At 43.8% G+C, this 26,438-nt stretch overlaps 1 protein-coding gene across 4 annotated transcripts in view; it reads left to right on the plus strand.

The window, feature by feature from the left end:
• Positions 1-8,164: 8,164 nt before the first annotated feature.
• The window catches only part of KDM2A (lysine demethylase 2A), a 98,830-nt gene continuing 80,556 nt past the window's right edge, over positions 8,165-26,438 (plus strand). The window contains exons 1-3 of one of the 4 annotated variants that reach the window (XM_029574940.1): positions 8,165-8,702; positions 8,797-9,226; positions 11,534-11,693. In XM_029574940.1, the coding sequence (XP_029430800.1) occupies positions 11,652-11,693 (42 nt within the window). In that variant the 5' untranslated portion in view covers positions 8,165-8,702; positions 8,797-9,226; positions 11,534-11,651. Of the gene's footprint in view, positions 8,703-8,746; positions 9,227-11,533; positions 11,694-26,438 lie in introns of those variants that run through there. The other 3 variants (XM_029574942.1, XM_029574941.1, XM_029574943.1) reach the window with 3 other exon arrangements.

The raw sequence follows: 26,438 nt of genomic DNA on the forward strand, positions 1-26,438 counted from the left end.
CTGGGTCCTGAATCCTGTCCCTGGTCTCCAGAGTTCTTGTTCCAGCCACTTGCCTGTTCTAAGTCCTGAGCCTTCGTCTTGTTCCAAGTCTTCAGAGCCTTTGTCTTGTCATGTGTGTCCAGAGCTCTCAGCCTTTGTCGGTCCTACGCTGAAGCCATTCCTAAGAGGTTCAAAGGGGCATGGGATAAATATTGTGGATCCATCAGGTCCAGAGGACGCATATAAAGAGCAGGTAGTAAAATACTGCACGGAGCGGCAGTAGCCACAGAGGCATTCACGGAGCGGGATGCCAGTGGCCAGTGGTAGGTGTCCACCTTCATGGAGCGGAAGGATGTAGGGCTGTCATCTCCCAATTAAATAAAAAACAAAAACAAAAAACAAAACAGGGATGGGATCCATCAGGTCTAGAGGACACATATAAAGAGCAGGTAGTAAAATACTGCACGGAGCGGCAGTAGCCACAGAGGCATTCACGGAGCGGGATGCCAGTGGCCAGTGGTAGGTGTCCATATAAAGAGCAGGTAGTAAAATACTGCACAGAGCGGCAGTAGCCACAGAGGCATTCACGGAGCGGGATGCCAGTGGCCAGTGGTAGGTGTCCACCTTCACGGAGCGGAAGGATGGAGGGCTGTCATCTCCCAATTAAATAAATAATAAAAAAACCCAGGGATGGGATCCATCAGTTTTAGAGGACGCATATAAAGAGCAGGTAGTAAAACACTGCATGGAGCGGCAGTAGCCACAGAGGCATTAACGGAGCGGGATGCCAGTGGCCGGTGGTAGGTGTCCACCTTCACAGAGTAGAAGGATGAAGGGCATCCATCTCCCAATTAAAAAAAGAAAAGAAAAAAAGAAAAAAAAACAGGGATGGGTTCATGGGCTTATAGGTATTACCAATTATTAGGCTTTTCAATATTTGATGATAGTTAATGTGACTTTCAAGGCATTCTTCACTTTCGGTGCATGTCCGGCATGACTCCTTGCTTCAATGACAGGGGAAAAGAAAAACTGATACTTCACACATTTCCAGCATTGCCCTCTGCTTCATGGCAGAGAGCTATGCTGCCGCTTACCCAACTAATCAAACTTAATATTTCACTTGGAAGCAGCTCCAGCACTGCTCTCTACATTAATGGTGGGGGTGAAAAGGGAATTAGAACATAAGATTACTAAGAGCCAAGAGAAACAGTTAAGTATGAGAACAAATGTGTGAAGCTTGCTGGGCAGACTGGATGGACCGGTTGGTCTTCTTCTGCCGTCATTTCTATGTTTCTATGTTTCTATGTTAGTCTGAAAGGGCTTATGGAGTAGCTGGAGGGCTACTATCAAACTATCAAACCACTTCAAAACACCATCAAACTACTTCAGATGGTCCAGAACGTGACGGCCAGGATCCTCACAAACACCAACAAAAGGGAACACATCACCCCTATCCTCCAGAACCTTCACTGGCTGCCTATTAAATTCAGGATACTCTTTAAAGCCCTCATAATGATACACAAGGCCTTACACAACATCTCCCCCCTCAACCTAACCTTCCAACTTCAGCAGCACATTTCCAAGAGACCCTTCAGAAGTGCGTACAAGGATATGCTACACACCCAGCCGGCAAAAACCTCACTGAGGAAACGCGCCCTTTCCACTGCGGGTCCCCCACTCTGGAATTCGCTCCCTTCGGACCTCCGCCAAGAACCCTGCCTTCTGGTATTCAAAAAGAAGCTAAAGACCTGGCTATTCAGCCAAGCGTTCCCTGAGAGCTAAGATCTGATGAATCGAACTTTATAGACGCTGGTCCACCTATCCCGCTGTTTATATGTTTTGAATTGCACTTTATTTTAGCTAATCGTGTTTGGAATTGTAGTCCATCTGTTTCACTGTAAGTTCATTTTCTACCTGTTCCAATGTATCCACCCCAGAGGCGACAGTTCAGTTCTCTGTAAACCGGTGCGATATGTATGCTATACAGGAACATCGGTATCTAAAAATTATTTATTTATATTTATTTATTTATACAACTTTATATACCGACTTTCAAGTACATGTCAAGCCGGTTTACAATTATCGAAATTGCAGTAGCAAAATCAAACAAATAATAGACTATTATAAAACTAATCTAAATTTACATTGATTCAATAATAAAATAATATTATACTTAAAAATTTAAACAAAGACACCAAATCAATATTATCAATAAAATAGTTCTCAAGTTAATAAAAAAAAAAAAAAAAAACCTCTAATATCACCTGAACAAAAACCCCACCCTCTTGAATCCCTATTCCTCCCGCCAAAAAAAGGGTAAAAAAAAAACAAAAAAAAAAACCTCACTTCCTCACATAGCCTGATTAAGTCAATTAATATGACTAAAAGCCTGCTGAAATAGCCAAGTCTTAATCTGCTTCTTGAAATTAGGAAAGTTGTCATCTAGGCGAATATCAGCAGGGAGGGTATTCCACAACTTAGGACCTGCCAGGGAGAGAGACCTCTCTCTGACTGATCCCAAGCGCACCAGTTTGGGAGATGGAATTGTTAATAAAGCTTGTCCTGCTGATCTCAAATTCCTAGATGGTACATGCAGACGTAAGGAGGCATTCAGCCAATCAGAATTGGGACTGTAGATAGCTTTGTGAATAAGTGTAAAACACTTATACTGAATACGGTACTGTACCGGAAGCCAATGTAGCTTCATCAGCACGGGTGAGATATGGTCACATCTATTTGAATTGGCTAAAAGACGGGCCGCAGCATTCTGCAATAGTTGCAATGGACGAATGGTAGATAATGGAATTCCCAAAAGTAACGCATTGCAGTAATCTATTTTCGGTAAAATCAAAGCCTGTAATACAATTCTAAAGTCATTAGTATGCAGCAATGGCTTCAGTTTTTATAAATAAATAAATAAATAAATAAATAAATAAATAAATGTTATGAAAACGCCTGCATCAAGGCAGAGATTGTCCCCTCCATGTGTGAAGAGGAGCAAATGAAGCACCAAGCAGCTCTGCATGCAGTAACCATGACGTTTTTCTGTAACAACTCTGGCAAATCATTTTTTGAGACTTGTATAATGGCTCCTAAGGAGAGAGGCCAAACCCAACTTTTTAGGAACTCAAAGGGGATATGGTAAGATGTTTCAAAAATCCAATCTTGCAATGACATAGCAGCAAGCAGTTGTGTGCTGACGCATGTTTGGGCAATTTAGCCCTCCCAACTCTCTAGGCCCCATCAGGGTGTGTAGAAGTATCCTAGACCTCTTTCCTCCTCAAAAAAAAAGAGTATACACCCCTATTTATTCCAATTATATCTTTTTTGCTTAACCATATTGGAAGCATTTGTAGCATACATAGCCATTTAGAAATCTCCATCATTTTCAGAAGATAGACTTTCCCCAACACAGATAGCGGCAATCCCTTCCATGAGCTGAGAGTCCTGAGGAGGTTCTTTTTCGGAGTTCCCACATTAGAATCATAAAGATCTTTTACATGCAAAGGGATACGGATTCCTAAATACTTAATTTCTGTAGCTATCCAACTCAAAGAGGAAATCCCTTTCCACTGGAAGCACAACTCCTCCTGCCTTAGTACCCTAACCCCCCTCATCTCTCTCCTCCTCCTGCCTTAGTACCCTAACCCCCCTCCTTCTTTTCTTCCCCTTGCTCTCCTGCTCCCTTTCTTCCTCATCATCCCTTGCCTCTCAGCGCTCTCTTTGCTCCTCCTTCCCCACCCCTCCTTGTTCCCTTTCCCCATCTCTTCCCCCCTCCACTTGCTTTCCCATTCATCGGTGCTCTGGGTAGTACTCCTTTCACATGGTGGGCCCCCCTCCTCCTAGCCCGCACGCCCTGGCTCCTCGCAGCAACAGGGTCCTCCTTCTACCCTGCCAGCAGGCTCTTCAGAGCACAGCGCATCCTGCTTCCAGCTGCCCCAGCAGTGCTTTCCTCTCCTGGCCCGCCCAGCTGGCTCCCTGCGGCAAACCATAATCTGCTCTGGGCTGACTCCTCCCTGCTATTCCGTGTGATCAAGGGCCAGCAGCACCCTCTGTCACTGTGGCTGCATCTGAGAGATGCTAAATCTGGGCCCGTCCCAATGCATCTGTATCTTGTTCATCAAAGGGGACTAGGAAAGTCTTACCCGACCCCAGGATCACTGGAGAACTTTCACAAACTAGAAACTGCTTTCCTTCAATAAACCCGAGCGACAAATCCATAAACGCAGCGGGACACAAGCAGGAGTGGCTTGAGATAACCTGGAGTCATCTGACAGCTCCAGAGCCCGTGTGCAGCTGTTCCACGACTTCTGGCTGACAGCTGCCCAGCCTAATGAGGAAAATCCCCTTTTCACAGAGCACTACTGCAGAGAGAAAATTTAACAGGAAGCACAGAATATAGAAATGACGGCAGAAGAAGACCAAATGGCCCATCCAGTCTGCCCAGCAAGCTTCCACACTTGTGTTTCTCATACTTATCTGTTACTCCGACCGCTGAGGTCAGGGCCCTTATTGGTAACTTTTTGGTTCTATTTTCCTTCCACCCCCGCCATTGATGTAGAGAGCAGTGTTGGAATTGCTTCTAAGTGAAGTATCAAGCTTAATTGGTTAGGGGTAGTAACCGCCGCAATAAGCAAGCTACTCCCACGCTTATTTGTTTAACCAGACTATGCAATTCAGTCCTTGTTGGTTGTTGTCTGAATGAAAATCCTCTTATCTTCATTCCCCCCTGCCGTTGAAGCAGAGAGCTACGCTGGATATGCATTGAAAGTGAAGTATCAGGCTTATTTGGTTTGGGGTAGTAACCACCGCAACAAGCAAGCTACTCCCACGCTTTTTGTGAATGGCAAATCCTTTTTTCCACATTACCTCTTGCCGTTGAAGCATAGACCGATGTTGGAGTCGCATTAACCGTGTGTATGTTTGTTGAATAAGGGTATTAATCTCCAGGTAGTAGCCGTCATTCCTGCAAGCCACCCCCATGCCTCTTCTCTTCATTCCCATCCTCAAGACTTTATGGATCCACAGTGTTTATCCCACACCGCTTTGAAGTCCTTCACAGTTTTAGTCTTCACCACTTCCTCCAGAAGGGCATTCCAGGCATCTCCACCCTCTCCGTGAAGAAATACTTCCTGACATTGGTTCTGAGTCTTCCTCAGCCTTCTTCAGCCTCAGCTACATCACAACATGGAGCTTCATATTTCACACTGCATATACAGCACAGAGCTGTCAGCAGTTTCTGCAGAGACTTTTTACCAGCCTTGGCGTTTTGGCAGTATTTTTCTGAATTTAGGGTTCATATATATTTCCTAGTTTTCCGCCCACTGCATGCATGCACTTTAAGTTTCCGTTTCTTAAAAAAACAAATAACAAGTCAGTGCACACAAAGCAAGTATGCTTCCTGTAAATAGGATTCGCCTTAGGCAGGTTAAATCAGCCATAACTTTTGTGTGACATTATCCGATGGTACCAGCATGGACTCAGCTTGCAGAGCCTAGAAAAGAGTTTAAGCACTCTGCCTCATGAGCACCTCAGTCTCTTTCAGAGATTAAGCTTTAGCGAGGTATTCAACTCTCTAGAGGCTTCAACAATTCACTCTCCAGGGATAAGAGAGTAAAATATTCTATGCCCATGAGCCAATCCCATATATGATCGAGTAGGCTGGCCAAGTTATATAACTTAATATGAGAAAGCCCATCACACCCTCCTTTCAGAGCTTCCTCAAAGTTTGCTTTGCAATTCTGGGCTTCTGGTTCCAGAGAAACTGACAAATGACAAATGATATAGGTTAATCCTCTCCGTCCATCCAACCCTGCAGAATTGTTTTAATCTGTACCAACAATGTCTGATAATTTAAATTCTGCAGTTTGGAGAGATTTCTATGCAAGGGTATATCCAAGTGGAATTTTTAGCCAATTGCATCTGGAAATCCAGGCCACACATCTCCTTAATATACACGAAGGGCAGGGCCCCTGACTTTTCCAAATTTAGTTTCAGGCCCACCACCTTCCCATATTCCACAAACTTGCTCAAGGGGGCAAGCGAAACCTGAGGATCCATAATATCCATTAATATATCATCAGCAAAGGCTGCCAGCTTAAATTCCTGTGTCCCTTGTTCACCAGTCTCCACTCCCTTCATCCTAGCATTTGTTCTTATCCTCTCTAATAAAGGTTCTAATGACAAAATAAAAAGGTTCTAATGACAAAATAAATAAAAAGGGTGGGTCTCGTCCAAGTTTTGGGAATACTGTAATGTATGGTTCATTAGGAGTATATGGGAAATATCTCACTTCTTTCAATCAATCAAACATTACCACTCAGGGCCAGCAAGATTTTTAGAGACAAGTTCATACAAAATTCAGGGAGTCTGTGTGGGTGGGTGGGCAAGAGAGGGAGCCTGTATGAGAGTGTCTGTGAGAGGGGGAGCCTGTGTGTGGTTGTGTGTGCGCGAGAGGGAGTCTGTGAGTGTATGGGTGTGTGTGTGTAGAAGAGAGGGAGCCTGTGTAAGAGGGTGTGTGTATGCAAGAGAGAGAGGGATTCTGTATGGGGGGGGGGTGTATGAGAGAGGAAGGGATGAAACCTATGTGAGGGACAGTATGAGAGGGGGTCAAACTCTGGGAGTGGAGGGCTGGGGAGTGAAGATAGAGTGAAAGGAGGTAAGCCTGAAGGGGAAGGGGAGAGATAGTGGAAAGTAGAGGAGTTGGGGTTTCAGAGGACAGAGTGAAAGAGGTCTGGCCAGGGGAGTAAGGAGAGAGGCAGAAGGGACACTTTTACAATGTACTTCAGGGGAAATTCTGCTCAAAATATTTAAAACTGCATCTTTGAGTAATAACTTTTCAAGATTACATTTTAAATTAATTACTAAAAGATTGTGATGTGTATTGTGTTATTTTGAGTAATATAAAGTGTGCAGACTTTAACTTTTTTTTTTGCACAGAGTTCCCCCAAGGAATAAATGGCAAGACGCAGGTAGCACTTTGTAGCCTAAGGTATTGTAAAGCTAAGCAGAAGATATAAATGAGCAGACTGGATTAGTCCTGAGGGCTTTGCTTGCTATCACATTCCAAGTTCCTGTAAAAATGAACCCTCTACCCTTGAATCATGATCATGATACCGTTTTTTAAATCTTTTATTGTTTAATTATGCACATTAAAAGAGAAAATCCACACCTCTCCCCAAATGACCAATTCAGTAGCTTCTTGACTTTCTATTGACAGCATCCTTCATCCAATAAGGAACCGAGTTTCAGAGGCGAGGTCCCCCCCCCCGCCCCGTCCTCCACGGCTTGCGTGCGAAATCGAACGTCCGCATTCTTTCCAGCTGGGGACGCGCCCTTCGGCACTAACGGACCTATATCCCACCCTATCAGCAGACGCATTCGCAAAACGTCACAACCCCGTCTCCTTTGAGCGGCCTCCCTCACGCTTAGATTGCTGGTCTTAGTATGCTTTTTTTTTTAAATAATAATGTGGAGTATTTGTACGCTTCTTCTTACTCCCTCACTCCTATCAGCTGCGACACACCCAACTGACACTGTGGGATTTTTTTTTGGTAGCACCTGACTTCTTTCCTGTTAAGTAAACTCTCCCCTACCCTTCCTCACAAAAAAAAAGTCCCTGTTTGCTTCCCACCAAACCAGCCCAGCCAATCAGATTCTACCGCCTGCCTGATTCACCAATCACCCAGCAGATTTGAGAGTGGCAGGGTGAAATGAGCTCGTCTATAGGATCTGACCTGTACGTTATTTCGTAAGAGTGCGCGCACACACACACGTTTTAAATTGGTTTTGCCTAGGTAAGGAAGAGAAGATTTTCTCCAGTCAGGATCAAGGTAGATTATAGATGGACAAGTCATCCACCAATAACCTCTCGAAAGTTTAGTCTGTGGGTAGGGCCTCTGGATGCGCGAGCATTACGCCCACTAAGAACATACAAACCCACTCCTCAATTCAGAAAGGGCGATGTATGCTATGGTTACGAAAACACGTAAACCCCGTACCGGCCAATCCCATGCAACTCTGGAAAGATAAACGTTGCTGTTAACCAATCGAGTTTTAAAGACCCATCGCTTGAGGCGAAGGGAGGCGGGGATATTCTCAGGAGAAGAGGCGGGGGGTAGGGTCTCGCAAAGCCTTAGTGTCGTCTCGCGGGTGGTGAGTTTAGCCTTTTTTTTTTTTTTTTCGGGGCAAATATGACGTCGGGAACAAAATGGCGGTGACTCTGTAGTGGGCATCGGCCTTTCTGAGAGGAAAAAAGAAACCGCTTAAAATAAAGCATAAAAATGTAATTGAAAGAAACTGATTACAAAATCTTGATGAAAGGACAGGCTGGAAGACCCTGCAGAACTTTCTAGCAAAAGCAGGGGTCTCCACTTGCACTTGTAGCTCACTGAATAAATAGTAATGGAAGACTCAGAGGGTAGTTTATATTTAACGGGGGTAGCATTATAATTTACACGTTCGAGGGAAGGTTAACCAGGTTTACCTAAAGACGAGAGGAAACAGTTGTCTCCTTAACTTTCAGTCACATTTTTTCTTTTTTTTTGGAAGCGTTTGAGGAGCCACATTTATTTACATTCTGATTTTTTTTTTTTTTTTTAAAGCACGTAAACAGTATTTTTCGATGGCAGCAGCGGGCCTCGGTGTTTTTTGAGGCTCCAGCAAATCTCGTGACTGGAAATGACTTCGGAAATAATAAAATAAAACCTTCAGCCTTGCCTTCGGTGTGTATATTTTAGGGTGGCGGGGGGTTTGATACCTGTGGGGGAATGATTATTATTTTTTTTTTTTTATTTTGCTGATTGCTTCCGGATTGAGGAGGTGGAGAGAAGGAAAGGAAGGAAGGAGGAGGGAAATCCCAAGCTCTCTTTCTCGCCTCTTTATTCCATAAAAAGAACCTCACAATCCTTGAGGAAATCCTGCAAGCGCGGCGGAGAACCAGGAAGAAACTTTCCCCCTGGATTTTGTTGCAGGCTTCTTTTTGCGCCTCGGAAGGTGATTCGGGGTTGTGTTTTGTTTTTTTTTTTTGGAGTGGTGCTCATTTTTTGGGGAGATTTTGATTCTTTTTTTTTGCCCTGTCCCTCCTTGTGTTTGAGTTTTTTGTTTGGTTTGTTTTATTTAAACCCTGGAGGAAGCAACAGAGAAAACTGCTGAGCGGCGGAGGATTATAATTCTTGTTTTGTTCCAGCTTTCTTCACTCCTCGTTCACAAACTGAGGAAGAGACAAGCCTAGGAAGAGGAGGAGCTGGTGAGGAAAGCAACTCTCTCTCTCTCTCTCTCCCTTTCTCTTTTTTTTGTTTTTTTGCTGTTTAGTATTTACTTTCAGACAGTACTGAAACAGCTGTTATAAGGGTCCCGGGCCGGCTAGTAAAACCCTCCTTATCTTGTAGGCTCGGGGGTACTTGCTTCTTGCCCAGTGGGAAGTTTACTTCTCTTTCTCTGCGTCCTGTAATAGTGAGGAAGAGAGGAGTGGGAACCTGAAAAGACCTCTCTCTCTCTCTCTCTCTTACCAGTCCGAAATTTCTGGTTTTTTGAGGAGGATTTGACAAGGTCATCTTAATGGTTTTTTGATTTAAGTTTATGAAAGAAAACAACCATTCCAAAAACAGATGAAAGTAGCCCCTGGACGTTGGGTTTTGCCTTTTGGGGTTTATGTTTACGGGGAGGGGGGGGGGGGATTTTTCCTGAATTGGTGAGAGAGCCTTGGTTTAAAACAGACAAATATTGTAAAACGGGAGTAGGCAGAGGTCCAGTAATGAAGATAAAACAGGTCATGTGGAATAGCTGGTCTGACATGCCTCTGCATCTTTTCTGCTCTGTGGGGGTGTTTAATTATCAAGCTCTGCCGAAAAGCAGGGAGATCCGCGTTATAGTAACAAGCAACTGCTCGCAACTTCTCATTCAAGTAATGGAGCAAATACCTCGTTTAAGGGCGCACATAGTTGTGTTTTTATCTTGCGCCACGCAAGCTTTCTGGCTTCTCCAAATGGCCTTTCTTGAGTTTGTCAGTTTGCCTTTTTTTTTGGATTTAGATTTGTCTTTCGGTTTCAGAAGAGATATTTTCAGTAAATTAGGTCTATCCTTTATCGCAAGAGCGCAAAGAAGTAATATAGTTGTCTGTTGCCTTCCATCTTTTTTATTTATACTGTGACTTTTTTTTTTAGTGATAACGTAAATAAGAGATGCTGTTTTAGTTGTGCTTACTCATTTTGATCAAGGTGGTCTCCTTTTCACTAATTTTGCATTTATATTTTATTTTTTTGTTTCCAATGTAAGTTGAGAAAAGGAGTCCAAAGGAACTAGTCTGAAACCATGGTTTGTTTTTTTTCCTGTATCTTTGGTTTTATATTTAAGCTTAAAAGTATTTTCTGGCTGTTTTCTAAACTTTGTGCTGCATCCCCCGAGAGAAATGCTACAGATTTTCTTGCTCACGATTAATAAGGACGGGAAGAGCTGTAGGGGCCCCCTCAGTGAGTTGGTAAACACTACTGACAGTTTGTTTTCAAGGAAACCCAATTGTCTCTGACAGACCTGAAAACCAGCCCCTGATTTTAGGCTGTAAACTTGGAGGCTTCCCTCAGTCCTGACACATTCTGGCTGGCACATGATTGACTTCGCATAAAGCAGTACGGTTGCTTGTTGGCCCACTTAGCTGACAAGTTGTAAAGTATTCCTTTTTTATTGAATTGACTTTATTCGTACTTGAGGGGGGGGGTTCAGGTTTGGTTTCTGGCAGAGATTGGCAGCATGCCCCTTAGGATGAAGCTGATTTATTTTGGCAGAGACTCTCAGGACCAGGTCATCTGTGAATACAGAAGGAGCTGAACTTCCATCTCTGCTTTTTCAGTTTTATTTTTCATCATTTGTGACAGCGCTGTATCACTCAATCTTTGTCACGCAGTGAACCGCTTTATAGGGTGTGAAAACTTTTATTGAGCTCATTAATTGTACTGGTGGAAAAACCATGTCCCTTTGATACTTGTTCGTTGCTACAGTGAAAAAAGAAAATAAAGCTGATAAATCACTTAAAAATATACGTACTTTATACAGAGGCAGCTCTGGTTAAGAAAGGGGAGATGAGATGGGAAACACAGTACTACCGTATCTCTGAGTTCTGGGAAAGATTTTCAGCAGTGATTTCAGAGCCTGATGATAGAGTGATTATTAGATGTCATTCTCAAGAATATCGGTCACTTGTCCAGGGAACAAGCAAAATCTTGACTATTTCATTTGTTACACTAGTAATAAGTTAAATTTTAGAGGTATGTTTCTCTGTCGTGAAAGGGTCTTCACACTTTTATTTGAATAACATTATGATCTCTAAAAAGTCACTGAAGATTCTGAAGTCAGTACAACCCAAAGGCATGTGGGAGCCTTGGAGAATAAATTGTGGTTAAGCCCTGGCAGAATAAGAGTTAAGGCCCTAAAGAACCACATGGGGCTCCTGGTTGTAAAGCTGCTAAAATACTAGTTTATGTAATTAAGTTTTTTATAAATGCGCTACATATGCTTTTATTGTGATACTTTATTTACCTTTTCCCTTCTCCCTTTCTAGTTCCCAAGGAAGAAGAAGCCACCACTGAGGCTGCTTAGAGGATTATTGGGTTTTTTTTTTCTTCTGGGTCTTTAAGTGGAAACAGAACGAGATAGCAGGGGTGCAGAAGCGAAGCGGCATGGAGCAGGATGAGGAGACGGTTCGCTACAGCCGTAGACTGGTCAGTGCCTCCCATACCTGAAACCTAAGTAATGTGTCACAAAACTCTGGCATGTGTGTTTGAGCTGACTTGTTCCCCTCTGCCCTGCCACCTCATTTCAACTCTGTGTGGTCACTGCTGCTGTTCAATATGTTCAGGGTAGTGTCAGAACTTCTCTTGGCTGGCATATTTTACATCCTTCACTAAATAAGGAGTGCTCTATTTTATTTTGGGAACTAAGGAATTTTTGCCCTATTTTGTGTCTGTAGTTTCTAGATATTGGTTGATGTCTTCTACACAGTCAAAATGCTTTATTAGCTTCCATGAGATGATCTCCATCGGTTCATAATTTTACTTTCATTATGGTTTTATGTTAAGTTAAAAAAGTTTGTATGTAGGGTGCTTTAGTTTGTTGCTGTTTACCTCGGATGGCCAGAATTTGACAAATGCCAAGGCGCATAGGAAGAGGAATAACCAAGAAAAATTGTGAGAATGCCTCTCTAAAGGTTATTAATAAGATCTCATTTTTAGTATTATGTCCTGTTCTGGAGACCCTAACTCTGAAGGAATATAAACAGGCAAGAGAAGGGCTAACAAAATGGTGCAGATCTGCACCAAAAGCCCTATTAGAAAAGACTTTGTCCTAAATATGTATCTTAAGAGGAGAAAGAGAGCAAGACAGAAGAGGAAATACAATAAGAAACCTTCAAAGGCAGAAGTAGAGTAGCAGCCAAGTTGTTAGAGCAACATGCTGAGAACCAGTGAAGCCAGGGTTCAAATTTCAGCTTCTCCTTCTGATGCTTCTTGTGACTTTGAGCAAGTCCCTCTACCCTCCACTGCCTCAGATACAACCTTTAATAATAAGCCTTTTGGGGCAGGGACATATCTAATGTATGGGAATGCCTTGAGCTCAAGTTTGGGAAGAGATTATAAATATTTTGAAAATGTGATTGCCAGTCCACAATTTTAGGAGACAAGGCAAAACAAGTGTTTTCCCTTGTAACCATTTTTTTTCCTTTACTGGTATTCTGTTTTCCTTTTTTTTTTTTTTGCCTATTTTCCTTTCCCTTTTCTGCTTCTGTTCCACTTCTAGGTTTCTTGCTTCTCTTCTAGACAGGCAGTGTCAGCTCAGGTCATGGTGGATCTTTTCAGAATGGGGCTTCCTGCATCAGCAGTAGTGGTAATGGATTCTCCTGGGCGTGCTGCATCTCCTCTAGACCTAGGCTGCCCACAGCAGTGGGGATCTTTTCAGGCCTGGGCTGGCTGCTGCAGTGGCCACTTTGTTCCTTGGCTGTTACTCCACTCCTGCCTTTGAAGATTTTTTATTATATTCCCTCCTCTGTCTCACTCTCGCTCTTGCTCTCCTCCAGGGTATATATATTTTAGATCTTCAAGTTTCTTCTCATTGGGCGTTTGGTGCAGATCTGCACCATTTTGTTAGCCCTTCTTTGGGCCACTCCAGCTTGTTTATGTTCCTTAAGAGTTATGGTCTATAGAACTGGACACAATAACCCAGACGAGATCTCATTAATAACCTTTAGCGAGGCAATAACACCTCATTTTTCTTGTATCAGCTACCATTTATTAGGTGCATGGGCAACCTGGTGCCTGATTTTTTTTTTTATTTTTTTTTTCCCCACCACTCCTCAAAGGGTTAAATAAGTATTTTTCAAGGAAAGGAATTTCTAGAACAGGTTGTGATGTGAGGTTCCACAGAGGTAGAGTCAGGAGTAATGTTACAACATATTTCTAGAAGAGGTTTTGAATGAATGGGACATACTCACATCAGTAATGGAATATAAAGCCCGGAATAAGCACAGAAGATCTTTGGTGGCCAGGAAGTAAAGGGAAAACCAGCTATGGCATTCTAAAGGAAGAAAAGTGGGTACACTAGATGGACCTTGCCATTCTTTCTGCCATCATGCACTTGTTTGCTCTGTTGATTCCCTGTGCACATGGTCTTTGAGTTACTTAAGCAGTATGGAAGAAAATCAGTTCCTTATTGTCCATGCCAGACCAGTCCAAAGAAGTGGGTTATGTCCCCTTTGCCAGCAGATGGATTAAAAAGCTCAAAGCTAATTTCACTCCACCTATAGGGGTCTGGTGCCGCCTTCAGTATTTTTCTGACTGGTTTAGCAGCTATCTGTTGGCTGCTCCTGGGAAGGCTTTGGGCCCAGATTCCTGATGGCGTGTAGGCAGAGTCTTGGGGGCACTCTGGGTGATGGCCCTGGCGGGATTGACTTCCCCTTGGGAACGGAATTTGTTGGGGGTCTGAGTTCACATTGATAGGTCAAGCACCAGCTGATCCCAGGTGACTTTGCTCCAATAGTGGATCTGGCAGCAGGGATACTGACAGCATGCTCTCCCTGTATTCTGGGAGAGCAACAGGGAGGTAGTAGTTGAAGACTACGCTGCCAGCCTTTTTTTTTTCCTCCTTCCCACTCTCCTTTAGTGCTGTGCCTGTCAGGGGATCTGAGATGATCATTCTTTCCTCTTCCTCTCCCTACTGGCTTCTGGTATGGCTTTAAAAAGAGGGAGGCGTGGTGGCTCAGTGTATCAGGTGCATTCTGCTGGGCTTGTCAGTGGGTGGGTGAGAACGGGCAGGTCAGTACCTTTGGTAGTTTTTTCAGATCGAGCCCTGGCTCCTGTGGTGGAAGGCAGTGCTCTAGTGCATATGGAATTGGGCTTGGTCGTCATTCTAGCAGACATTTTGTCGTTGCTGCATGCTAAAAAGTAAATGCATTAGGAATGCCAGACTCTTTACTTCCCTCTGACAGTTGAAAAGGGAAATTTCAGGGAATGGGTGGGGGTGGGGTGGGGCGCGGCGCTACATATTTCCCTCAGGCACAGCAGAATCTGCGTAACCCCAGTTTTGAGTTATTTCAGCAGGTGACTTCACAGGCATGTTGCAATGGTCAGCCAGCAGAAACTGCACTCTTTCCCTCTTCACAAATAGATTCCCAGAGGATCTTTTGAGGCTAAATTAGGCTTGTGAAGTTGTAGAATGCTGTAGCCTGTCATTGAAAAGAAAAAAATTCTATGGGCAACATCTTTGGATTTCTCCTTGAGCCCTTCCTATACCTTATCCATATCACAACATGGAAGAACTTTAGTTTATCCTTGGCAACATTTGGGATGCTAGAGCACTCCACTGACTCAGTCATAGGGAATCGGCTATCTCCTCTCTTTGTTCAGCCAATCTAGTGAACAGGGGGCATTTGCTGCCTCAGGGGATAATGCCTTAGGGCCCCCCTCTCCAAGAGATTCCTGCTACTTCAGACTATTGGAGATAGGATCTCCTCAGTATAAGACACCTGGTTCTAGTCTTAAAGTGGCCAAGATGGTGAGGGATCTATATTCCCTTCCCAGGGAAGACCAAGGATATGTTGGATAACTTAGGGGGTTGTCTTTATCTTGTAAGACTACAGTCGGTGGATAGAAGCACAATATTCAGGGTCCCCCATGATAGAAAGATAGTCTCTGCTTAAACATCTTTATTTTTTTTTCTGTAGTCGCTCTCCCTAGGTAGTCTTGTGAAATAACTTTGACTCAAATCCACCAGTGTTTGGTCCAGCTTCCGTTGGAGGCAGTCATGGTAACCTTCCCCACAGGTCGCGACCAGATGAATTCACAGTTGATGAGTCTTGCACAGTGTACACAAGGGATGGTAGGAGCTGTTTTGATTAGATCCACCACGTGGCCAGGCCCAGGCTAATTCAAGATGGGACTACAGTGTTTATAGTTGTGCTTCTCTTCTTCTCCTTAGTGATGGTCACTGCAGTCTCAATCTTTTCTACAGTTTTATCCTCACTAAGATTATCTATCCTTTGGAATTCTTCTGTTAGTTTAGAGACCAAAGTTCAGATGCCAGCTAAGGGTTCTTATCAGAAGCTTCTCCAGCACCTCAATATCAGTCCTGGTCAGGGCCATTTCAGAGGCAACCTGCTCAGGCAAAACTTCCTGAGAAACGTATTCCAGGACAGTGGGTTTGGCTGCTGTGTACTTGGCATGCTCTCGGTCATTCTGCTCTGGGTGGTCGGGTACCATTCCAGGGGAGTTCCCTGTCACCCTCAGTGTAAGCTTTGGGAGTGATGGTATTAGGTTGGTTCGGTCAGCCACATGTTTTAGGCTTTCTCCCTTGAAAAGGGAGAAACAGCTCTATTTATTTCAGATCTCCCAGAAAGGACTTAAGTTCTCCTTCTCTTTGGGTCCCATGCAAAATGGCAGGCCTCTTCTTAGACAGTTCTCCACATGGATACAAAGAGGCATTCCCTCTTATCTCCTCTAGGGTTTACTATCAGGTATTTCTCACCTGCATTATCCTGGAGCTATTACCAACAGCTATTAGGCTGTCTCCTTGTGCTAACTATGATCCTGGGCAAGGCATAATAAGGGGGGGGGCACTCTGGTTCCTTCTTCAGTCAGATGTTTGACTACTTAAGCCGAGTCAGAGCAGGAAAGTTGTTCAGCCACAGCCAGGGTTATGTAGGTGTGGAGCCCCTAAGCTGACTGAGGATTATCCTGAGCACCAGTTAGTCCTTCCCAGTCTCTGATGTATAGAGAAGCCCTCTCGTATCCAAAGAAGAAATTGATTTTATGGCCTTACTTCTGGTGCCCAGATCTCCTGTTTCTATGTCCGCCCTGAGCATGGCCTGTTCTGCAGATCCTAGGCTCCAGGGCAGGGGACTTGAGCGTTGTACCTTGGGTATAATATGTCTTATCAGTTTGTACTTCTTTCAGAATGAAATTCAGTAGTTCAGTATTGCAAGGCTTTGATGACTTTCCCTGAAGAGAGGTTAGAAGGAGCCTGAGTAGGTGATTTTTCATAGTTGTCTTCTGCAGGGAATGGATTTGCAGTCTCCTCCATGATTATTTCATACCATAGGTGTGAGCTTTATAGGTTAGGAGGGGGAATTGTGATCCAGGTCACCTGAAGTGAGGCAGGAGTCCTAGTGAAGAACCAGTGGGTCCAGGTCTAGGACAAGGGCCAGAGCCAGTTGTCTAGTATTCCAGAAATCCTGGCCTCTAGCTCAGGAGAAGGCAGCCTGGGTGGCAGCAGTCAGTGAAATGCCATTAGTAGCCCTCGGTTACCCTGTAAATGAGTCAGATTTGGACTGGGATGGAGTTCCCCTGCAGTAACCAGCAGCATCTCATATGGCCAACATGGTCAATAAATGTTTTGAGCTATAACTCTTGAGACCCCGTAATGTAAGGCTTGGCAAAAGAAGCCTCAGCCCTACTATAACAGGGCACTAGCATGAGTGGATTTCAGATCTGCTTAGCAAATCTCCAAGATGAGCAAGTTCTTCAGCCAAAAAACAAAAGTAGCCTGGGGATTTGGATATCATCGCCGTAGAACCATGCCCAGTATCCAGTCTACTGGATGTGTTCCTACCAGGAGCTTGCACATTCAAAACTTGGTCTAGGAATGTGCAAGAAGAGGTGGTTGTTAGCTTCCATGACTGTAGGCCTTCTGTCTCACTACTCTCTCAGGATACTTTCTTCTAGGTAGTCAAGAATGCAAATCTTCTGCTATGGAAGGTCTATTCAACTTGTAACCTGAGTTTAGTTTTGAAGGGATTTGGCGCTTTTCTCAAGCAATGTTCCCTCTGATTTCTGAAAGGCTATGTATGCAAAAATTTTCTTTTGTGCAACTTTGTATAAGCAGAATTCAAACTTGTGTGCTATGAGCCAGTATAGTGCAAATAATACTGGAATGTCTGTTTTACTGTGTGCACAGGGTTCGTGGCCTGTGTGCGCACACAGCTTAGATGGAACAGTGTTCTCAAGCCTTTAAGAGCATCTCTGAATCAGTCTCCTTGGTGGTGGTTGGTAATTTTAAACGAAATAGTATCTCTGAGCCCCCCCCCCCGTCAAATACAGTTCTTTCGGATTTCCACACCCCATATGCATGACTCTGCACTTCTTGGCATTGCTCAGCTGCCATATCCTCAACCACTCTTCCAGCTTCCTTAAATCCCATCCCATTCTCTCCACTCCTTCCGGCGTGTCCATTCTGTTGCAGATCTTAGTGTCATCCGCAAAAAGACAAACCTTACCTTCTATCTCGTTCGCTATGTCGCTCACATAGATATTGAACAGGACCTGTCCCAACACCGATCCTTGCGGCACTCCACTTAACACCGCTCTCTTCAGAGTAGGTTGCATTTACCATTACACATTGTCTTCTGTCCGTCAACCAGTTTGTAATCCAGGCCACCACCTCGGCACTTACTCCTAAGCTTCTCATTTTACTCACCAGCCTCCTGTGCGGGACTGTATCAAAAGCTTTGCTGAAATCCAAGTAGATGACATAGTTGTCTTAGCTTTGACACAGGATACGGAAGACCGAAAGGCAGCACTAGACCCCTATGGGGGAGTGGTCAGCTTTGAGCTTTTGTCTGTCTCTGTTAGCAGGGGGGCACATAACCCACTTGTTTGGATTGGTCTGGCAGGATTTATTAAATGTCAAACCTCATGGTGGATGGTGCCTCCTGAAGCCTTAGAGACATTGTAGTCAAAAGTACAGGCATTGGTCTGAGCCTCCCCAAAACTCTTCCATAGCTTCATGGTTTTCTTTGTAGTTTCTAGTGAGGGTAAGGAGGCCAGTGTAGGCATTCCGTCATTTTCATTCATTTCCATTCTGTAGAGGAGTTTGGATGACTCATTCTAGTCTTTGGATTTCCTTTATTTAAGAACATAACATATTAGCCTCTTTGACCACTAGGGTTAAAATAACCTTTGAAAGGAAGAGACAGTATATCCATGATGGTCTCCCTCCTCTCCTGTGTAGGTTCAGCACACTTATGAACAATGTTGCTGGCTGCTTTGTGGTGAATGGGTGGTGGATTCCTCTGCCACACTTTACTATTTTTCCCTGCTTTGAGTTTGCTAGGAGCTTCTGGGATTAGAGTTGAGATTCTGATGCCTCTTCAGTGGTCATGGGCCGTAATGTGTTCTGTGCAGGAACAACTGGAATCTCCTCTGGCATCCAGTCTTCCTTATCAGAAGTGGAAATGCTCTCGTCTAGGTAATAATCCTCATGCTCAGCAAACCTAAGTTTTAAGCCACTGGCAAATTAGATGTAAAACAGTAGTTAGGCCGAGACAGACTTTGAGAAAAAGCTTGCCAGTGAGGCAAAACTAATAAAAGCTTCAAGTACATTTGAAGCAAACAGCATATGAGGGAATCAGTTGGGCGACTAATGACTGAGGAGCAAAAAGGTGCTCGGAGAAGACAAGGAAATAGCAGAAAAACTGAATTAATTCATTGGTTTGGTCTTTACAGAGAAAAGGGTGTTGGGAACATACCCATGCGCTGGAGATTCTGAGCAACTGGAGCAAATATCTGTGACAATGGAGAATGTAATAGATCAGATTGACAAACTAAAGAGTAACAAATTGGGACCAGATGGCATCCATCCCAGAATTCTAAAAGAACAAAAACATGAAATTGCTAACCTGTTACTAGTAATCTATCATTTAAAACAGCCATGATTCCTGAAGATTGGAAGGTGGCCAATGTGATACAGATTTTAAAAAAAGAACCAAAGGTAATCCAGGAAATTACAGACTGGTGAGCTTGATGTCTGTGCTGAGTAAAGTGGTAGAAGCCATTCTTAAAAACAAATCACTGGCCATATAAATAGACATGGTTTAAGAGTGAAGAGTCAGCATGGTTTTAAGAAGGGGAAGTCTTGTGTTACTGGTTTTTTAAGATGTTTTTGAAGATGTAAATATATAAAGGTGAGCCAGTTGATCTAGTTCAGGAAATTACAAAGTCATGGGATAGGAGGTAGCGTTCTAATATGGATTGGTAACTGGTTAAAAGGCTGGAAACAGAGAGAAGCACTAAATGTTCAGTTTTCTGAATGGAGAAAGGTCATTGGTGGAGTACCACAGAGATTGGTAGTGAGACCTGTGCTATTTAATATATTCATATATGATCTGGAAAATGGAACGACGAGGTGATCAGATCTGCAGATAGCACAAAATTATTTACATTTGTTAAAATAGATTATGTGGAACTATAGAAGTACCTTGTGAGAGTGGACAACTGAATGGCAGATGAAACTTAATGTGGAAATGTGCAAAGAGATGCACAAAGGGGAAAAAGTAATCCCGACTACAAGTACATGATGCTGGGTTCTGTATTGGGAGTCGCCTCCCAGTAAAGGACCTTGGAGTCCTTGTGGATGTTGAAATTCATGGCTCAGTGTGCGGAGGCAGTCAAAAAAGCAAATAGAATGTTAGGAATGGAAAATATCATATTGCCTCTGTATTACAGCATGGTGCGACTGCAGTTCCAGTTGCTCCATCTCAAGAAAGACACAGTGGAAGTAGAAAAGGTGCAAGGAGGGTGACAAAAAAGATAAGGTATGGAAGATCTTTACTGTGATGAGAAGCTAAGCAGGCAAGGGTTCTCCAACTTGGAAAAGAGATGGCTGAGAGGGAATCATGAGTGGGTAGATAAAAGGTGGTGATTTATCCTTGCAAATAATATTAAAACAGGGTCACGTGATGCTACAATGCTAGGTGTCTGGTTCCTTAATTAGCTCCCACTCCCTTTTTGATTTTAAATATTTTATACTTCTTCAGAGAGTTTAATTGATATTGGAGAATGGCTGTGAAGGGATCTAAGAAATCCCTGCCCATGCTTTGCCGAGAGCCAATATTGAGATCCAAGTGACTGTGTAGAAAAATGGCTGCTGTTAAACTGGGCCTAGATGAGGTGATGTCTGAGGATGAGTCCCAATTGGAGGTGACTCTTCTAGTGATATGAAAGCTGTGAAGATGGTAATGCAGCATCTTGGGGACAAAACAGTTTAGAGGCTAAGCTGGAATCATAACGGACCTTGGGGGACAGCTAATCTCAATTGTGAGAGATGCAAACGTGTGGCTTGATTCTGTGGCGAACCGCATGGAGGATCTCACTGTCCCTTACTAAGGTTGTGCAATTATTTTTTGACGATTAGGAAATTCCTTCGACATTTCCTAAATTGTCATGGATCGGGAAACCAATAAAACGATTGCACTTTCCCCGAATTTTCGTAAAAAAAAAAAATCGTTTTTCGGCTTAGTACGCACTAACGGTTAGTTTTTGTTAGTGCGCACTAAGCCGAAAAAACGATTTTTCACGAAAAAAAAATGCCGCTCCGCGGGAATACAAGATTTTCCCGTGGCCACACGAACCCAAAAGCGGAATCGATTGGGCACCCGATGTACATCTCTATCCCTTACTTCCATGGTGAGATGGCTAGAGATGCTTGAGCTGGCCCACCAGTGCGCAGTGAAAAAGCTAGATGATATCAAGAATCGCAGGAGGCACAATAATATTCACGTTATTGGGATCCTGGAGAAAGTTGAGGGAACTGATCCTGCAGGCTTTTTGGCATGGTGGAACAGACTGCTCTAGATCTGGAGTGTAAGAATGGTGTTCTGAAGATAAACTATGCGCACAAAAGTCTGGCGCCTGCTCCAGCTGATGGCAGCACCCCAAGTTATATTTTTTAACGAGACAAAAATTGCATTTTGGAAGCCAGCCATCAAAATCAGGGAACTTATTACAAAGAGAAGAGAATTTTTAAAAAAAATTTTCAGGACTTCTCTGTGGAGGTCCAGAAGAAAAGGCAGGGATTCACAAGACCAAAAAAGAGCTACGTAAGAAAAACATTCCCTATGCCTTGCTATTCCTGGCCTGATTATGGGTGCAGCACAATAGCACCAAATTTGTTTTCTGTGAAATTAAGGAAGCAGCATTCCTTTAGCAGCTGTAAGCGTAGGATGCGACTGTGGCGCAGTGAAGGCAGTTGTGCGTAATATCCTTTGATGCTCACTAGTTTTGGGCAGAGGATATGGGCTGAGAAGGATTATTTGTGCAGAGAATTTTTAAAGAGGGGGAGCAGGGGTGGACTGGGTAGTGGGTTGGGTGCACTATTTTGGGGGACATGGTTCAGGATTTTCAACTTTGAAGGAGGTGGCGGGGGGACAGCATGGCTGTGTGTCTTCTTTGTTGGCTGGTTGACGCAGGCGTGGCTCTGTTGCCCAGATGTTCAATGGCAGCTTGGTGGGAGGATTTGGCTGACGATAGCATCACAAGTACTATCTGCTTCTGTGATCAAAGAACATGCTGGGAGCAGTGAAAGAGTGGATGACAGAGCAAGGTTTGAGTGCTGACCTGTTGAATGTGTTGGTCGAGCGCTGGTGGTTTCTGCACAGCAGGCACAGACTTTTATCAAGGCCGTCATAAGGTAGCTTGGATGGGGGGGCTAGGTGGGGGGGGGGAAGGGAGAGGCAGGCTATGAGGGGAGGGTTCATTTATTGGTCTTAAGAGTCATGGACGTCGGAAAAGCTGGGTCTTGGGATGTTCCCCACTTAGCCAGTCCGGTTGCTGGTCGTGGAGGTTTTGCCAAAGAATGCAGCATTGGAGAAGGAGACATGGGTGAGTTTAGGATATTAAGAACATAAGAAATTGCCATGCTGGGTCAGACCAAGGGTCCATCAAGCCCAGCATCCTGTTTCCAACAGAGGCCAAAACCAGGCCACAAGAACCTGGCAATTATCCAAACACTAAGAAGAACCCATGCTACTGATGCAATTAATAGCAGTGGCTATTCCCTAAGTAAACTTGATTAATAGCCATTAATGGACTTCTCCTCCAAGAACTTATCCAAACCTTTTTTGAACCCAGCTACACTAACTGCACTAACCACATCCTCTGGCAACAAATTCCAGAGCTTTATTGTGCGTTGAGTGAAAAAGAATTTTCTCCGATTAGTCTTAAATGTGCTACTTGCTAACTTCATGGAATGCCCCCTAGTCCTTCTATTATTCGAAAGTGAAAATAACCAATTCACATCTACTCGTTCAAGACCTCTCATGATCTTAAAGACCTCTATCATATCCCCCCTCAGCTGTCTCTTCTCCAAGCTGAACACATTCCCCTTCATTGTCTAGAAGCTATGGCAGTTTCTTGGGTTTGAGCCATTTGTTGGATTGGCTAAGGTTGGTTTGGTGTTTGTTATAAAGGCTAGCATCTAAAAAGGGAGGTTGCATGATGACACTGGGAATGTTTTTACTACCACTATGGCTAGTAAGATAAACATTTTAACTCTGAACATATGTGACATAAGTAGTCCAGTTAAGAGGGAAGAGTTTCTTGAAAATTCAGCAGGTTATGATTGTACTTCTGCAGGAAATGTCAAATAAGCACAAAATATTTGTGCGGGCATGGATTGAGGAGGAGTATTTCTCCACTTATAAATCGAAGAGCAGAGGAGTCTGTGCATTAATCCATAAGGCTTGTCCCATAACTGTTACTAAGACTGTTGTGGAAAGAAAGTTTGTTGCCTTAGAATGCTTAGTATATGGACAGAAGATTGTTTTAGTTAATGCATATGGTCCGAATGTGGGGCAACAGGAGTTCTACAGGAACATTGCACAGAAGCTTGAGGATTTTTCCACTGCACCTATCATGGGAGGGGATTTGAATGCCCTATAGTGGATAGCTCTTCAATGGTGGGAAGGGCTAGTGGGTAGGAGGCAGGACTGCGCAATTTAATGAACACCTTGGGGTTGATTGACCTCAGGAGAGCACAACACCCTTCAAGTTGAGGTTACACTTCTTTTTTTCCCCCCAGACACATATTTGTAGCGCTATTGATTTCTTTTTGGGGTCCCCAGATCTTGATAGAAGGGCTGGTCCAATGGATGTGCTTTCATGCCAGATATCAGACCATTATTCAGTGTTGCCCTTGGGCATTTCCCAAGAGGTGGGTGGGTCCAAGAGCTGGCGGTTCAATTCTTCATCACTGGGTGATGAGCAATTCTGTGATATGGTAGCAGGGAATATTAGAGTTCATGAGGTACATGGGTGGGGGGGGGGGGAGCATCTCAGTCGCCTACACCTCCAGTGGTGTAGGAGACATTGAAGGTGGTATTCAGGGGTACAATTATTAGTTTTGCCAGCTACCTTGCCAAACAGCGACGTCTTCGGGAGAGGTCATTTTGGAGGATGGGATTCAGCATCTGGAGTTACGATATAAGGCTACCTTTATTTTTATTTATTTAAGGTTTTTTCTTAACCGACATTAGTCAGGGACATCATGCCGGTTTACATGGAACAAGGGTAACGAAGTAGGAAAATCAGTTACAAAAAACAGGGGTTGCAAGGAACTGGGAGATGCGAGAGTAATATGTAGGTAAAAAGGAGGGAAAGCAAACGAGCGGTAATATGAAAGACTACGATAGGATGTACCAGAGTCATATAACAAATAGAAAACTATTTAACACACATGTTTCCAAACCTTTGGTGGAATGTAGCAGCAAAAAAGCACAGTCATTATAATATACAAAAAATGTTTCCAGGTTTTGGGGAGAGGCTGCAGAAAGCGGGAAGATGAGGAAAATTGAGAAGAGAGCAAGTTAAATTGACAGAAATCAATGGAAGGTTAATACATATTGAGGTTAAGGGTAGGCTTGTTCTTCTAGGGTATATATTAGTGGCTAGAGAGGATCTGAAAAATCCTCAAGTAGGCAAAATAGAGAGAGCCTTTCGAAATGCGAGCCAAAAACTTTACTATTATGGGGACAAACTGGGTGCTTGGCTGGTCAGATCATTAAAGAAGCGAGTACTTAAGTCTCATATTAGGAGTAGAAGAAGGGTCCATGGGAGATATGGGGGGGGCAGCAATGCATAAATTGTCAGATCATATATTTCCTGAAAATTTTGTTAGTTATACTCTGCATGGAATGGATGAATGCACTTAGGCCTTTACCTATGCCAATCTGGGTAAAACAAAGGTGCCTGTTTTAACTGAAAGGCAAGTAGAGAGGTTAGCTGCCCCAATTTCAATATCTGATATTTATAAGGCCATGATGGAGCTCTGAAATGGAAAATGCCCTGGATCTGATTGGATCCCTCTTGGTTTTTATAAGCTTTTTTTTTTGGAGGTTGTCCCTGCTTTATCAGCAGATTTTTCTCATTTACAGAGTTGGCCTCAAACAGCAAGTACTTTACGGGAGGCTAATATTGTTCTTATTCACAAAAAGGGTAGGAACAAGATGGAGCCAGGCTCTTATCGCTCCTGAATGCAGATATGAAAATTCTTGCCAAGGTTCTTCAGTTGAGATTAGTCAATGTTAGTTTATCTGTTCAAATCTGACCAGGCTGGCTTTGTAAAGGGGAGGATGTCCATGATTAACACGAGAAGATTGTTTAATATTCTTTCCCTGACTAAGAGGGATAAGGTGGCGGGGATGGTGATTGCCCTGGATGCAGAGAAGGCCTTCTGTAGGGTTCAGTGACCTTTTCTGTTTTCGGATTTGGAGAAATTTTGGTTTTCTTAGCATCCAGTCAGATGAAGACAGAACAAGTGGGTTATGCACCTCTACCAGCAGATGGAGACTGAACAAACTGACGTCATAGTATTCTCCGTCTCTAGCAGATTGTGGACGTTAATCTTCTCGCTGTGGATTGTTTGTTTCTATTTGAAAAGGAGAAATAAGGGAAATTAATTCGCCCCGCTCTCCTGTGGTGATACCAAATGGTCCCTTCCCTAGTTGAGAATTCCTGAGGTGATTTCTGTGGTCTCTCCCTTGGTCTGGTAGCTGGTTTTCAGCTGGCATGGAATTAGCTGTTTAAATATCTGAAAGGCAGTGGGTGCAGGAAGCCAAGCACTGCGGTGACTGCACATGCCCTACCAGTTCTGTTTTCCCAGACCTTGAAAATGCTTGGGGTTCCTGGGGCAGATTCTGTGTCTGAGCCAAAAAGAAGTCCCATTTTGGTTTCCTTGCATAAAGCAGTGATGGGAGGCCATTCAAGAATTGATTAATCTTGAATGAGGGTGCCCCAGAGGCTAGTTTCAAAGGGGGTTGGATTTTTGAAGGCTGTACTCCTTGTATCCAAAAGTAGATGCACTTGTGTGTGTGCAGACTCCGAGTGGAACACGATTCCTGTGGAAGGGAGGAGTGGCCTTGAAGGATTATCATGATTGGATTGAAACTATCCTTAAGCAGACATTTTCCAGCAGTGGCAATGACTTTGCAAATAGCTTCTTGTTGTTTTCTGGTGGCTCGCTCTTGTTTACTCTCTCTCAAGAGGTTGCTGATTCTGGGGTGAATTCCAGGGCAGTTATGGAGCCAGCAGCTGCCTTCTTGGCACGATGCAGGTTGCGATTTGGTCTGCAGTTCAGCCTGAGTGGCTTCAGTGATATTGGCCAGGTGTCTGTTATCGTTGAGGAATTAGTTATCTGATTCGACCCTCAAGGCTAGCTTAAAATTGCCTATTGAAGGCTCGCTCTTGTTTGGGAGCGAGATGGATAAACTGGCCAGTAAGTGGGGCAAATCACCAGTTCTTCGATTACCGGAGGATAAGAAGCAGATGTGATGCTCCTTTCACATGAGAGGCCAAGCGTTTTCGACCCTATAAGAGGAGTGACCTTTCAGAAGACTCTACCTTTTGGTAGGTCTTGGTCCTTTCGTACCGTACAGCCCAGAGGGGGTGCTCGGGCTTGGGTTGTGGATCCTCCTGAGCCTCCCAACGAAGGTTTGCCGACCTACCCCTGGGAACAGGAAATAGGGGGACACCTTTCTTCTATTAGTTGGGTCAAGATTACGTTTGATCAATGGGTCCTGGAGGTGATATAAGAAGGATATGCTCTGGAATTTCACAGTATTCCTTGGGATATGTACGTGGTCTCTCCCTGCAGAAGAAGGAGGCAGTGGAGTATATGTTGGCAAGATTCCTCAGTTTGAGGGCTGTGATTCC

The sequence above is a fragment of the Rhinatrema bivittatum genome, chromosome 13, assembly GCF_901001135.1.
Source record: "Rhinatrema bivittatum chromosome 13, aRhiBiv1.1, whole genome shotgun sequence".
NCBI classification, from domain to species: Eukaryota; Metazoa; Chordata; class Amphibia; order Gymnophiona; family Rhinatrematidae; genus Rhinatrema; species Rhinatrema bivittatum.